The following is a 16,884-nucleotide window of genomic DNA, read 5'->3' as shown; positions in this document are numbered from 1 at the left end:
TATTTAATAATTCCCTCTTTACCCTTTCGTATCCAGTCCTCTGACTGAACTCTTACTTTCTTCGACCCCGATGGCATTAGAGTATTCGAGGCCTAGGGGTTCATTTCCCTTTCCTTCCTCCTCTTTCTACTTTTCTGTTCCTAGTGCTGACCTGCTATGGCACTAAAATCGTCCTCCAGTGGCTTAAGGAGGGAAAGCTGGTGATCAACAAGATCTCCCAGCTAGGTCCAATGGACCCGTCGACCAACAGCAGGTGTGGTCCTCCAGACATTCTGGGGGTTGTGTGTGAATGAAGTAGCCACCAAAACGTTAAAATATGGCGTTCACTTAAATCGGCTGCAACTTGCCATTTAACGACTTCATTGTCAAATGCCTGGCATTAGAAAACAACAACAACATAATATGTGTTACCAATTTCACTAATAATCTTGCACATTCGTTTCCTTTTTACACTAAAATTACATATACCGGTAACAAAAAATTTAAAAGTTTTTTGACATTTAAAATACTGGTACCGGTACATTCATTACTTTAGTTACAATAATTATATACAGTATATAATGCTTTTAATTCATTTTAGAAACTATGATTTTGTGAATATCCATTCTACAAGTAGGTATTAGACAAAGGTAGACAGAGAAAGAGAGACAGACAGACAGGCAGGGAGTACCAAATACAACCTAAAACTTCTCGTGGCAATAATTTAATTTAAGCAATATTTACATATTCGTTCTAGGTACTACAGTTGTTATAATGCTTGTGATTATACCAGATTTTTCACTGTACAATAGCTATATCGAGATGAAGACAATTAATTTTCTAACATGATAAAAATTAAGTCAATATCTGCATCCCATATCATGGATACTGGTATGTTATTAAAATGTCATTCCTCTGGATGAGAGGGCTCCAGGCAAAATTTGCTGACCATTTCTCGCTCACGTCAAAATGATCCTGTGCCAGTGTCAAAATTAGATATTTGCAATCTTATCACTGAGGATAAACATTTCTTCCTTGCGTGTGAGTCTCCATTTCAAAAGCGGAATTTGACACTATCAAACTAGCAATGTAGAAAGGTTTTAGTGATAGGAGGTATTGGTACCAATATCCAAATACCCACACTCAACCAGCGCAACATAACAAACTTAACTCAAAGCCAAAAACCCAAACCCAACACAACCTAAACCAGTGATGGCCTAATCAGCTGCCCTTGCAAAGAAATTTGTGCACTTACGAGCAAAAATCAACTGATGCAAAAATATAAATCAACCGATGCAAAAACAATCGAAACCAACACAACTTATACCAACTGAAGCCAACACTACTCAAATCAACCGAAACCAACACTACCCAACCTAACTGATCAACCCAAACCAGCCACAGCCAGTATTTAGAAATATTTTAGACAACAATGCGCTGTTGGACAACAATTTTTATATTGTAACTTCTCACTCTTCGAAGTTCCATGTGTCTCTGTATGTGTACAGTATATTTAATACTAGTACTCTTGAATCAAAAGATTTCTTGCTCACGAATGTTGTTGTTGTGCGCAGACATTGAAGTTTCGTGACATAGGCTACTTATGAATTTGTATACAAAGAACTAATGCACCTAAATTTCATTCAACATAGCTTGGAAATGAAACAAAGACATCATTACAAGGTAACACATCTCTCCTAAAATACAGACCGCCATAGGCGGAGTTATGGAGGGGGGGGGGCACTGCCTCCCCAAACTTGGCCGAACTCTTTTTTTCTATTAACGTTATAAAATATTGAATTCAAAAGATTTTTCTTGCTTTTGTTTATGATTAAGTTTCTATGCTTAAATTGACGAATTAATGTCTCCAGACCATGTGTCTGGACTATAATATTAATTTTAAATTTCTGAATGTTTAAAAATTTCTATACCTCATTTAAGGAATGGAACTGTAATGTTTTTTGTTTTTTTGTGCTGATGTGTTAGAACTCTGCAGGTGTTCAAGCAGCCACTTGGAGAAATATGAGTAACATACTGCACAACAATGCAGAAAAAAGAAAAGTAATCCTGGTATAATGTGTAAACTTAGAGAAGAGATTAAGTAAAATAATTAGAATTTACATTTGATATGACATCTTGCTTTTTTACATAAACAGATAGAGTAAATGTAAAATTTATCCACCCACTGTGGAGTGATGGTTAGCATCCATCACGACATTATATTTTATGAAATAAATTATTAATAAATTTACATAAAGAATTCAAAACATTACTTGGAACAAGAAACGAGCGGGCTCAGGTTCAAATCCTGGTCGGGGCAAGTTATTTGGTTGGGGATTTTCCGAGTTTCCTCAATCAATTGAAGCAGAATTGCTGGGTAATTTTCAGTTTGGACCTCGGACTCATTTCGCCATCATTAATTCACATATCATCCATACAATAGCCCGGGTTAAGTTCACGGTGCAGTGTGCTGTACTTGTAAAAGAGTGCGGCCGTTCGGCTACCCAATCATTCACAGAATAGGAGTGGTAAGCACAATAAGCCTCAGGCTGCAGTGTAAGCCTTCAGGTCTCTCCTCTGTACAAGAGGGAAAAAAAAGTAAAATTGTCTGTATATTTTGTTACAGTTTTACTTTATTTTACAATATTTTAATTAAATGATCATATTCCGATATACTGTACCAAGGTCAAGCTATAACGGGAAAGGAGATAAATGATGTCCCCCATAATCTCGTTATATCGGAATTCTATGGTTTTGCTTTGCCCCCCCCCCCCCCAAGGAAATAGTTCTCTCTCTGCCTATGCAGACTGCATCTGTAGCTCAAGAGCTAGCATGCTAGTCTTCCATCCAGGCAGCTTAGTTGTGATGGAATTTGTAGTGAACAAAGCAGTCGTTGCAGAGGGTTTTCTTTTTTTTAGGAGTACTTCAGTTTCCCTCTATTCCACCACCACTCTCCACTTTCTCCCTCATTCCAATTATCATCTGCATTAATTAAAAATTGGATGAGGTGAGGTCTTGGGGACTGTATGTGTTTCCGATGCTAATATAGAAAGAGTTTGAAGCTCCGTCCCCTGAAGCTTATCAGGTACTCTCTGAGAATAGGATCTGGCACTGAAACAGGATGTCAGCATTAGATTCACGAATGTCACTCAGACCACCTGTCAGACGTGGACAGTCATCGAATATATATGGGTCAATGGAAGCCTACGTGCAGGGTTCCATATCCAGGGTCCGGCCAGCTGAAAGCAAATCCATGCCATGCCTTCCTCAAACAAAAAGGAAAGTAGAAAAATAAGGCTCCCCATTATTTGATTTTTCTACATGATGAAAGCCAAAGGCCATTGCGTAAGATGTAAAATATACTATAAGTAATAAGAAGAGATAAAAGTATACATATATATACACAAATGTTTACCATAAACTCGTCTTCTGTTGCTAAAATGAGCATATGGAAATTTGCTCCACGCTTGAAGGGATTTCTCTGTGAAGACGTGCATTCTTCTTGTCCCCAGCGACCTCCCAGCCGAGAGTTCCTCACAACATGATTCTGATCGAATCTGGGGTTCAAGTGTAAAGCCACATCGTTTGTTTGGCTAGTACCACATGCTAAGTTCACTGAAAACCTGCAACACCAAACTTGTTTTTCAAATCTAAAATTCAATATTCTGATTGCTAACATTTGCAATTAAAAATACTTACAAATATATATGCATATACTGCTTATATGTAAGTGGAGTGAAAGTTTAATGTATCTTGCAAGAAATTAATTTTAAGTCAATAAGTATTTAAAATAAATACAAACCATTTAAATTAAATTATACCTACACCACCCCTGCTATTCGCATAGAGACCCTATCATTTCATCTTTGTAATCATCATCATCCTAAGGCTTCACAACTTCAAAATTGAAAGTTTTGGTCTTTTCAATAATTCTCTTCTGTTTTTTGATCTTCGTAATGGTAACGCAATTTACTGTCTCTTTACGTGCCTTTCATACCCAATAACATAAGTACAACATTTTCTACTGATATTGAATACGAAAGTAATAACTGGACTTTCTCAATGAAACAGTTTTCGTTCAGATAAAATGAGGTCTCATAATAATCGTCAAGGTACGTGGATAACTAATCGCTGAATACCTATATTGTACATGTTATGTAACGATAAAGATAGCATTAGCATCTAGATTAAGCATTTATGTAATCTCGGAAAATGATAATGTAAAAATAAACAATTTACAAATTGCATACGGCATCTTAACCTTCACATTAGTCCCAAGATACGAAGCAAATTAATAATCAGCATGTGACAGTTCTTAATGGATGCACGTTTAAAGAACCATAGCATGTACTATAGTAAGAGATGTAGATCTGTTTACATAGAATTGAAGCTTTAATCAAATACCTTACTATAAGTAAATATTTGCTTTAATGATAGAAATACAAACAACCGTAAATTCATCATACTTTACATTATTGTTCATACACATTTTTTAAGCAATTTGATTGCTTCACTTTCAGATCAAAATATAACTGAACAATATCAATTGAATTTTTTTGTGTATGCTAATATTCATATAATTGTTACTCTTGTTTAATGATAACGAACAACCTTCACAATATCGATAAGCACGTTGCTTGATCATTATAATGTAGGCTACCTACTACACTAGTTTCATTTTATATTTCGCATCTTAACAGTTTTAATATAAACCTACCAAAAATATTTCATTCTTCCTGTTACAACATACCACAGCATTTTATGGTCTCCTTTAATATTGAAATAATTAATTTTACACGTGTCATTATTACTAAAATTTTCGTAAATAAATCCGAAAATAAAATCCTAACACTTCATATCTATGCTGATCACAAAAAATATGTATGTGAATAAGTAGTATTTGACTTAATATTCATGAAAGTTAAACCACATTTCATCATAAAAAGTTGGACAAAATGTTTCATACGCTTAAGATGAGATAACTTTGAATTCAATCGACCAGGTGTAATAAAATTATTTGCTATATATAGCCTATATTTATCAGTAGTTCATTAGTATTAGTGCAAGTCGTCATTTGATTTGGTGTCGGTAACTCACAAATATGTTCCTATACGAGTATTATAGGCCTACATGCTGCATTATATTATAGCATATTATTCTATATATAGGCAATTGTTACATTTCACTTCCTAGCTAACGGAAACAAAACCACGTAAGGAAATGTAGGTATATTTAAGAATTGAATTCTCTGAATTATAAATAAATAATGTCAATCTGTCCGTTGTGCGACAGCCCATGGAGAGTCAAAGAGACTAGCCTGTTGCTGGTATCAAGTCCACAAGCTACAGCAAAGGTGAACAAGCATCCAATCAGTACGTAATGTGGTTAGCACGACGATCCTCCAGTCGTTATAGCTGACTTTGGAAACTGAATTCCGCTACTCACTATAGCTTTCCAGATTCATCACTATGGTGAATGGGAGGGCACTAGCCTCATATATCTGCTAAAATTTCATAAGAAAACTACTTCTCCCATGAAGATTCGAACTTGCGCTCATTGTGTAACGATAGTCCAAGGCATGACGCCTTAGAACAGTGGTCGTCAGCCTCGCTCAAATGGGTAAAGGGTAAGGAGGGAATCACAATATGCACCCCGTCGTGCAAGAGAAAGCATACCCACCAGCAGCTACGGATGCCACACTGGTGCTATAAGAGACCTGCGGGTAAGAGACGCTAGCCCGAAAGTGCAGTATGCTGATGACCGCTGCCTTAGACTATACAGGTACGGTGGAACTTAATATAAAGTATATATATATACATACACACAGTACATATTAGCATATCGTACCTCTAATGTCGTCGTCATGTCACGTCACGTCACGTCACGTCTTATACAGAGTGTAAACGTTATAAACTGCCAAAATTATACAGACTACTAAACATGACGTATAGTAAAATTTTGTTTTTTCTTCTATCTTTGTTTTAATTCCTAAAATATCATGTTTTTAGGATTGATAGTAGTCCAATATTTACTGTTCGAGTAGACCTAACAAGAGGAGTATATATATTATATTATTAGTCCTCTTGGCCTAAATGTAAACGTCATTGCCAAGGACCTTCCGTACAACACACGCCAACACCATCATAAAAGAGAGACAACAGGTACCCTAATTCGTAAACAAGAATATCACCACAGTTGCAATGTACGTGGCGGACCGAAGTAAATAATAACGGTCTACTAACATTTCCAAAAACATTAGACTCATAACATTTTTTTTCTAGGGAAACCACAAAAGTTGCAGAAAAAATTTATTAGACTTTTTTCTTCATTTTTCTAAATACACTTTTAACACTTACATATCACTTATTAACTTTCCAACTTCTTTATCGTGTTAATACTTAAATATTTAAATATATAAATATTAACACGGTAAAGAAATTGGAAATGTAATCAGTAGACTTTTTTGTTCAGCAATTTATGCTCTATCACCAGTATTTTTCGACAGTTTATATAGTTTACACACTGTATATCGATAATTTAATCAAAATCTCAACTAAATTATGTCAATTATAAATTATGTATTTCCTGTTTACACAATTAAAGACAATTTACATTCTACACAAATTAGTACCGGTATGATATTCTTCCAGCCATCCCAACAAAATAAATATATTAAAATAAATTAATGAAACATAATACAGAATGCATTGGTATTTAATTCCAGGCGATATTAAAGATCTTCATAATAGGCTATATTATTTTTAGTGAGGGAGACAGTTGCATATCACGAAGGAAAATCGTAAGGATGTGACCTGTAGAAAATGTAGGCCTGTAGTTAAGTGACTCGCTCTGTACTATAAAAATTAACGCAAACGGCGTATCATTCTTATTTAGTAATACTGAAATAAATCACTTCTGTCAATGAAAGTGTCTATTAATTTCCTCCTCCATATTCAAAATAAAAACAAGCAATTTCTCTCTTTCTGTGCTCTTAATTTAGGCCTAGGCATGTTTGTGATCACACTAAAAATAATATCAATTGAAATGATTCTTATACAGCATCTATAATAAATCAATTTCTGTGGGAAGACGAAATTCCAAGCAAAATAATTATCAGCGTGCTACATACCTGGTGGCATAGGGCAACACTTTACCCTCCAGTTCAATAACTCGACCGACTTCCAAGGGCACTGGCAGCTCCCCAAGGAATGGTACAGTCTAGCGAACAGTGAGAAAAAAAAAACATTTCAGAACCTGTGTCAAAATATTAAAAGTACGTTTTATATCAAAATTTGACCATTCAATTTCTTAATATTTAAAATCGTAGCTTTTTTAAAATACGTAATGAGAAAGGTTATAAGATAAACACGACAAAATAAGATAATCTTAATACGTGACTAAGACACTATCTTTACGACAGGCATAAAGATAGGATATTCCTTTATCTTTCTGTAGTTAGAACAAAGAGAGCGAGTTTTAGCCTTCTAAATATGAACATATTATATTCATAATTTATATACGTATGCAAAAACAATTATAACTATTTCTAATGTCATGCATGCATTAAGATTACAGTCATTTTATTAGTCAGGATAACTTAGCACCACTTTCTAATTTCGTTTCAATTAATCTGTATTCCACTGTTTTTAATATGGTATGTAGAAAACTACAACATTATATGAAAGTACTGCAAACAGATTGAATATCAGTCACTTGCAACGTAGTAAGGAAGTTGTGCGAAGTTACCACATCTATTTAGAAGTTTCCCAATTGAGTAATTTACTGTACAGTTTTATGTGAATGCACCTATACGTAGCCTCTAGACGTCCATATACATAATATATTGTATAGACGTACACAAACAAGATCATGATGTTTTCATTGAAGGCTATGACAAACTTCTAGCTTTAATAGAGGAGTTTCATTCAAAAAGAATAAAAACACTTGAGAGTTAAAAGACATATCACTTGTCATTATGCCCAGTAGGTAGGCAACCCCTCTTTCATACATTTTGGATGCCTATTAAATTTAATCTTCCTTCTACTAAGATTTATTGAAATCACCGTCCTCAAGTGTGGTCAACTGGGATCCGGAATTACAAGTATAATTATATGATTAAAATAATTATTCGCTTTGTACATTTAAAACAAAAATTTTTGTGTTAACATACAGTATAAATGATAGTGTAGAATTTGAATAGAGGTCTTCAGAATTTCTATCACAATCTTCAGAATCTCATTAAAGGGAATTTAAAATATTTAAGGATATTACATGTAAATTTTGGTAAACATCCCCTCGCTCCAAATAGTAAGCCTGTAACATCCCAGTTGTAAAGCGAAACGCCATATTTTTCACTAAGCTATGAAAGGCAAGGTACATATTTAGCTCGCTTGTCACCATTTATCTGCAGTACCTGATTCGTGTCTCGCTCAAAATATATCGTAGGCTCTACTAAGACCATCGCTTTCCGGATTTTTCTATTGATGGCAATTATATCCACCTTCTATGAGACACAACGAATATCCTCATGTACTTCCCATCCTCTGTTTCTTACCAGGTTGGAAATTGCTGAACAAGGCTCAATGGTGTCTGTTACGCAGTAGCTCCGCCTTCTTACAGAACCCCACTACGTGGCCAAGTACACTTCGCATTTAAGAAGATGGAACCTTCTCGATAATTATTTCATAATAATTGCTTCTTCATTCCACGAGGCCTAGTCTCGAGATAACAATGCAATTGATAGTCAAAACGATTCAGCATCAATATGGCGCCAATAAGTTTGTTTTAATTTGTAATGATAATAATTAATGTCATTACAGAGAATTGGATTCATTCGGAAATTATACCATAGTTAAGCACAGTACTTTAGAATTAGACTATGTTAAATTAGGTCTAAGTATTTCTGTTTTTATACTCATATTTACTAATCATCCCATTTGTGTACGAATACTAATTTTTTATTAAATTTAAATTAAGTTGAAAATTTCGCTATGCTTTTACATTTACTATACTTCACATATACCCGGTGTTCAATTTTGAATGCAACTTCCGGTATATATCCATGAGGTCATCATCACGGAGCGAGTTTAATCCTCAAGGCATAAATGAACGATATAGGACATGTATCTTGTTGACACTGGGTATTGCCCAACGAGTTAGAGTTGCCAGAGCCTTGGGTCGGCAACACTGTAAATAAATGTTATAAGTGTGTGTCGATGAAATTATGTTCACGGTCGTACCAAACGTTCATTGTTTGTGTATTATAAACTAAGTGCATTTTATATTTCACCCCCACCCCCAGCCATCCCCACTTTCAAATTTTAAATAGTACCCCTATATTATTATATTTAAATATGAAAGAGTATTCAATTGTTTATACACCTCATTCATTCGTTTTCGCATCTTTTGTTTTCTATCGTCGCCTGGCAACCTACATTGTTGTTATTGTTGATTAGAGCTGAAGAGAATAAAACTACAAAAACTTATTGAGCACTTCATGTAATAGCTGTGTTTGTGTATTAAATTATTTTAAAATGGTGTATATCCTTCAAGAGAGAACATAAATCATCCTTATTAATTAAATTTAGGAAATTACACAAAATAAGTTGTGTTTTCATCCAACAAACAACTGATAATAACAAAAATACAGGTTGTCAGGCGACGATAGAAAACAAAAGATGAGAATATATTATTTTAATGTACCGAAGTACATATGATATTTCCATGCAGATTTTCTGCATCATCATACGATGAAAGAGTAATGGAACAGAAAAAAATTCTCTCCGGCGCGGCGCCGGGATTTGAACCCGGGTTTTCAGCTCTACGTGCTGACGCTTTATCCACTAAGCCACACCGGATACCCACCCCGGCGTCGGACAGAATCGTCTCAGTTTGAGTTCCAACTCCTGGGTTCCCTCTAGTGGTCGCCCTGTGTACTACGTCATAGATGTCTATGAACGTAGGACGGAAGTCCACACATGTGCTGAGGTGCACTCGGTATGAGTGACTAGTTGGCCGGGATCGGACAGAATAAGCGCCGTCTTAAATCACGAAGTGATTTACGCATATCATATATACTATTTTAATATACCGAAGTACATATGATATTTAAAAAGATGAGCAAGCAAATGAATGAGGTATTATAAACAATTGAATGTTGAATAATTTGAATAGAATTTACATAATTGAATGTTCTTTCATATTTAAGTATAACAATATAGTGGTGTCATTTGAAATTTCAAAGTGGGGGTGGGTGGGGGAAGAAATCTAAATGCAATTAAGCCTGGTTTCAGACTTCCCCCTCAATATCTAAATTGACGTGTTTTTTGTTTAAATTAATTCAATTTAAATAATTAGTTATTTAGACTGGGAAGTTTTGAAATGAATTCCCTGTATATATATATATATATATATATATATATATATATATATATATATATATATATATCCTGCGAGACTCCACAATTTGGCTGGAACAACATTCTACTACACCACAAATCACAAGTAAGATTATAAAAATATAATTTATAAAATATTTAATATATATATATCCTGCGAGACCCCACAATTTGGCTCGAACAACATTCTACTACACCACAAATCACAAGTAAGACTATAAAAATATAATTTATAAAATATTATATATATATATATATATATATATATATATATATATCCTGCGAGACCCCACAATTTGGCTGAAACAACATTCTACTACACCACAAATCACAAGTAAGACTATAAAAATATAATTTATAAAATATTATATTATATATATACAGGGTGTTTAAAAAATACGGGGCATAATTCCAGGTATGTATTTCCCACATGTAGACAATCAAAATAGTTCATTACAACATGTGTCCGGAAATGCTTTATTTCCGAGTTATGGCCTTCACAACATTGAAATTCACCGGAACGTTTTTCTTTCCGCAGGTCGTTGCCGTCAAAGGAGACATTAAAAGGGCACTCTGACAGTTCATTCCGAGGCGAAGGTTACATTCAGTGTTGTGTAGGCATTAGACTGTGCGACATGTATTCAAATCAAGAGCTGGCAGAGATACACTTCATGTACGGTAAGGCGGACGGCAATGCTGCGCTGGCTCGTCGTTTGTACCAGGAGAGGTACTCACAGCGACAATGTCCAGATCGGAAGACATTTGTACGTCTCCATTACCGTCTGTGCGAGTATGGAAAATTGAACTCTCCTGGTTTGGGAAGGGGACGACCAAGATCTACAACTCCAGAAGTACAGGAGGAGATTCTGGAGGCTGTGAACATGACTCCTTCTATCAGCACACGAAGGGTAGCGTTGCAAGTCAATGTTCCTCATACGACTGTCTGGAGACTGTTGAAAGAGTATCAATTATATTCTTATCATTTGCAACGTGTACAGGCCCTGTCACCAGCAGATTACCCTGCACGAGTTAGGTTCTGTCAGTGGTTCTTGCAGCAGTGTGGTGTAAATCCGAACTTTCCTGCCTTAGTATTATTTACAGATGAAGCACAGTTCACACGAGATGGCATAACAAATTTCCACAATCAGGATGTATGGGCGTATGAAAACCAACCCACGTGCAACTGTTTCATCTCATCACCAGGTGCGGTTCTCCCTCAACATGTGGGCCGGTATCATTGGTGATCGATTAGTTGGACTCCATGCACTTGTAAACAGACTTACGGGGCAGGCGTACACAAACTTCCTGGAAAACACCATACCTCATGTTTTAGAAGACACTCCACTGATCAATCGTCAACACATTCACTTCTTGCATGATGGCGCTCCTGCACACTTCAGTCGTACGGCTCGCCGGTACTTGGATTGAAGGTTTCCTGATCGATGGATAGGTAGAGGTGGCCCAATTGCTTGGCCTCCACGCTCACCTGATCTGAACCCTCTCGATTTCTACTTGTGGGGCCATTTAAAATCATTGGTTTATTCGTCTCCGGTGCCTGATTTGGAATCCCTTCGGAATCGAATTGTCGCATGTTCTGAGGACATACGCAATACTCCTGGAGTTTGGGATCGTGTTCGCAGGTCAATGAGACATCGATGCGAGGTCTGTATTCAAGCAGGAGGTGGACATTTTGAACATCTTCTGTAATGACAACGACCTGCGGAAAGAAAAACGTTCCGGTGAATTTCAATGTTGTGAAGGCCATAACTTGGAAATGAAGCATTTCCGGACACATGTTGTAATGAACTATTTTGATTGTCTACATGTGGGAAATACATACCTGAAATTATGCCCCGCATTTTTTTAACACCCTGTGTATATATATATATATATATATATATATATATATATATATATATATATATATCCTGCGAGACCCCACAATTTGGCTGGAACAACATTCTACTATACCACAAATCACAAGTAAGACTAAAAAAAATATAATTTATAAAATATTTAATATCTACAAGTAGAACAAAATTGTCAATCACTTTGTCATCATTAACCGCAAAAATTGCTAAGACTGCAGCCATTTCATTTTCATTTAATTTCCCTTGCTTTTATCGCCAAAAAACACATCATTACCTATTAAGTAGGCTATGTGCCAATTAGCGTAAACTCAGTCAACTTTAAATCCTGTAAATACAAAGTGAAAGGAAACATGTTTGTAAGGAATTACAAAATAATAATAACAAACAAACCTTGAAAACGAACAGAGTGAGTGTGTGCATCTACAAATTATAGATGGTTCAGCAGGCATACCGAATCTTCAAAAACTGGAACATTTATCATGGGGTCACAAAATACCTACTGTTCATAATGAACCTGAAAATCAATGGAGTAACTTTATTGATATACAGGGGCTTTCCTTTCAAAGCCTGGTTTCAGACTTACCCCTCAATATCTAAATTGACGTGTTTTTTGTTTAAATTGAATTCAATTTAAATCATTAGTTATTTAGACTGGGAAGTTTTGAAATGACTATGTAGAGGTTTCACGAATTTATCTACAAGTTTCTGATGGTTATTATTCCTAACCATGCTTCAATATGTCACACTGGTACAAAATAGACAGAACTTCCCCCCCCCCCCCCCCCGTAGTTTGGAGCAAACATACGGATGAACGGTTAGTAACTATAACGTCATTGGGATCTTCTAAATTAGTATTTAGAAGTCCTGATGGTCTTATGAGCAAGCAGTATAAGCAGTCATCGAATATCGGATACCACGTTCAAGCATGCGGTGTCTTGAACGTAAAAACAAGTGCCGGAAGCTCCCATTCAAAATTGAATACGGAGTATTATTCAAAATCTGAACGGAACAGTGAGACTCTTATCGTTTGCTGACGTAGAGGGCTTGGATGACATTACCGTACTACAGAAAGTGTAACCAAATTAAGTTTTCTCTACTCTCAAGCGCATAAAAGTTTCACGTTAAAAGTGGGATATTTTATTCCGTTCATAAATGTAGCTTACATAGATATATGACGCCAATTTTGAACAGGTGTATATGAAATCCATATGTATTATCATCATTTCTAAAGTTATTTTTATATTTAGGATAAATTTGTATTTAAAATGATACAATTAGGACCACTTATTAATTAGATTATTTTATGTATTATTATTATTATTATTATTATTATTATTATTATTATTAATGTAATTAGCCTATTATGTATTATTTGCATTGTGTATTTTAATTGCATTCTGTATTATTTTTATCGTGTGTAATTAAGTTACCACTGCCACCGGGTGTTTGCCCACTTGCAGTGCGTACACGCACACTCGCACGCGCACGCGCACGCGCACGCGCACGCGCACGCGCACGCGCACGCGCACACGCAGATACAAGATATTACTTATAATGAGATTCTATTCAAATTCATTTCCTATTTCTTCAAATTCAGCAATATGGTCAGTCAGATCTCTGAGGACTAATTAGTTCTGTGAAAATTAATCCATGAACAAGAGAAATTTACAACTAGTGACTATAAAGTCTTTAAGATGCAGCGACCTGTCTACTTGTACAGCCATCTAGCCGTAAGAAGTACAAACTTTGACTAAAATCGCAACGAAAAGTAGGAATTATTCTGTATGTAATTACTCTTAGAAAATAAATAATTTTTAGTTCAATATAAAGTATGTCGTTTCATTTGTAAGTTTATTCCACTTAATCGCAAAAAATTCAAGAATTTGACTAGTAATATACATTCACTGCAGTGGCGGTTCCTCGGGGGAGGGAAAGGAGGAACGTCCTCCTCACATTTTTTTTCTTTTGAAAGTAAATACCAAATAAAATATGTGCCTTGAAATTCGAGGAAGATTCGATAATTTTTAAGTTCACAGCTATAAGAAACACTCGATTGATCGAGCTTTAAACGACGCGCGCTCATGTGCTGTAAAAAACTGTGAGAAACATGCGAGATTGTCTATGTAGAGGAAAGGCACTCCATTCCTCCTCTACTGCAGTTAACACACATAGACAACAGCGCACTAGCGGCCAGAGAAAGAAGCAGAGTTTTAAAGCAAGTAAATGAACGGTCAGGGAGGAGATCCTCCTCTGAATCACTTATGGGTGGGAAATAGAAACCGACTAGTCGTGCAGCAAGCTCGCTACCGCTGCCAACTAACGATCTTGCATTCAACCAGACTATAACACATATAGAACGAGACACAACAAAAACAGTTTTAACGCAACGCTGTGAAAGACACCATGTAAACTTTTTTTTTTAATTATAAATAAAAAATATTATTCATTGCACTTTATATAGGCTACTATTCATGGTTTGAAACTTTCGTGGATATTTGAAAGTTAAAGTCGGGTTTATGTAAAACAAAGAGGAAGTAGTTTTACGTAATGGCCCCTGAAATTCACTTCTATTCATTGTTTACTAGACAGGGCAACAGCCAAGATGTCAGTTTTGTACAAATATATTTGAAACTGAAAGTAGGTACTCCAAACTACATAATTTTTAACATAAAAATTAATCGACCACTGGCAGCTTTGAACAATAATGATAGTATGACTTTACAAGAACTGACATTCTTCAAAAGTATGTGATACTGAACTTGTAAAATATACATGTGGCAACACACACCACGTGGGTGGGTGCAGTGTTCTCGCTTTCCTTAGATTATTTCCCATTCCCATTTCCATTTCCGTAAAACAGTTCCGGTTACGAGTTAGTAGCTAGTCTCCTCCAACACGTATGATGCTGTAGTGTGCTCGAAAAATGCTATGAGGTTGTGAATTTCCTTGTAATTGTTAATTTGTGCAATTATTCAACAATGAATGGAAGTGAAATCATAATATATTTTGGACAATTTAGGAAACTCAGTTTGCAAGAATAGATTATTGCTATACAGAAGGGAAGGCCAACTCCAACACTACCTGGTCTTACATGTATGCATGTAGGCTAATTTGTAGCATGTTTCATTCAAGAAGGTGTCATTTAGTGCTGTTAATTTCTTTCCTCCTCTTAAGAAATATGCAGGAGCCGCCACTGATTCACTGTAAAAACACATTAACATTTTACTTAAATTATTATATTTAATGTGCATTGTTTGTGGCTAAATTGACTAGTAAATATTGAATGTCAATAAAATCAGTACATTAGTTTGGGATAAATTGCTGCACAGACAGACTATAATGCCTACAACAACTTTTTCGGTATTAGAAAACTGAAAATGTGTACTTTCATGAAAATAGCGAATTCAGTTGTTTGCAGCACCACAATATTTCCCTTTATACTTCGTATAATGGGAAAGTAAAAATATCTGAAAAACTTCGTAACGTGATAATTATGTTAACATGACATTTTCATATAGTTCTTTCATATGGGGTAAAGGTTGGTAATACTGTGATACGAGTAATATTTTGATAGTTCTTTTTGAGAATTTATTACAATTTTACTCAGCGAGAGAAGGACCGGTTTTGTGCAGAAACTCGTCCACGAACATTCTCTCAACACGTTGACGCGAAAAACCGATCTTCCTCTCGCTCAGTAAAATTGTAATACATTTTCAAAAATAACTATCACAGTATTACTCGTATCACAATTTACCAACCTTTACCCTACACTGGTTCATCTGATAAACAGTATTAACACACACTCTCATCTACTGTAAATGCTCGATATGGGTGCTTCCGTCTCGGATGCAGGCATTATGTCACATTGTGGAGTGTCGCATCCTCATTTCGAATGTCGTCCGGATGACATCACAATTTTGTTGCATGGCCCAACAGCTCCATAGGTGTGACTGAACTTGAGTTGTTGCCTGCGGAAACATCCTCGTTTTGTATAAGCTATCACACCTAAATATCTCAGATACTTAGGCCCTAATGTGAGAATATGTAATTGAGAAACCATGAGGAATCCTATGTAGTTACCCAAGAGAAAATGAAAAGTACCGATATATGCAACAGAGCACGGTGTCCAGTGGTTAATATGCCTGCCTTATATTCGGGAAGTCCGGAGTTCAATCCAAAGGGTTCACTGTAATGATTTAGATTTTCATGGTTTCCAGTCCTTTCAGGTGAATGATGCTTTTCGCGCCGAAAATGTTCTCTGTATTCATATGAAAAAAAAAAAAAAAAACTAAGCCATCTTGGCAGCTCAGTTGGCAGAACGCTGGCTTACGACGACCACGTACACGAGTTCAAATACCGACAATGACGAAGTTGTATTTGTGGTAGTTTTTTTAGTAGGTTATTTTTACGAAGCTGTATCAACATCTCAGGTGATTATATTTGTGGTCGGCAAAGACAAACTTGTAAGGGGTTTTCTGCGACATCTTCCGTTTTCATTCGTAATTTCACCTATACTCTCTACAACTACCTTTCGTTATCATATCAGTTTCGAAAACAGGGCACCACTTGGGTTTGTATGGTGCCAAATCGATCGTCCACCATAGTGGGTATTCCTTGTGGTTTTATACAATCCTATT

At 35.8% G+C, this 16,884-nt stretch overlaps 1 protein-coding gene across 3 annotated transcripts in view; it reads right to left on the bottom strand.

Annotated features, from left to right (window-relative positions):
* LOC138696661 (galectin-6-like) overlaps positions 1-16,884 on the bottom strand; it is a 60,104-nt gene that overhangs the window by 3,302 nt on the left and 39,918 nt on the right. For 2 of the 3 annotated variants that reach the window (XM_069821888.1, XM_069821887.1), the window contains 2 exons: positions 7,109-7,197; positions 3,395-3,602 (listed from right to left, as the gene is read on the bottom strand). In XM_069821888.1, the coding sequence (XP_069677989.1) occupies positions 3,395-3,602; positions 7,109-7,197 (297 nt within the window). The remainder of the gene's footprint in view (positions 1-3,394; positions 3,603-7,108; positions 7,198-16,884) is intronic. The other variant, XM_069821889.1, reaches the window with a different exon arrangement.

This window comes from Periplaneta americana, chromosome 3, assembly GCF_040183065.1.
Source record: "Periplaneta americana isolate PAMFEO1 chromosome 3, P.americana_PAMFEO1_priV1, whole genome shotgun sequence".
NCBI classification, from domain to species: domain Eukaryota; kingdom Metazoa; phylum Arthropoda; class Insecta; order Blattodea; family Blattidae; genus Periplaneta; species Periplaneta americana.
Note: the sequence above shows the minus strand (reverse complement) of the source record. Positions and strands in the feature narration are given on the sequence as shown.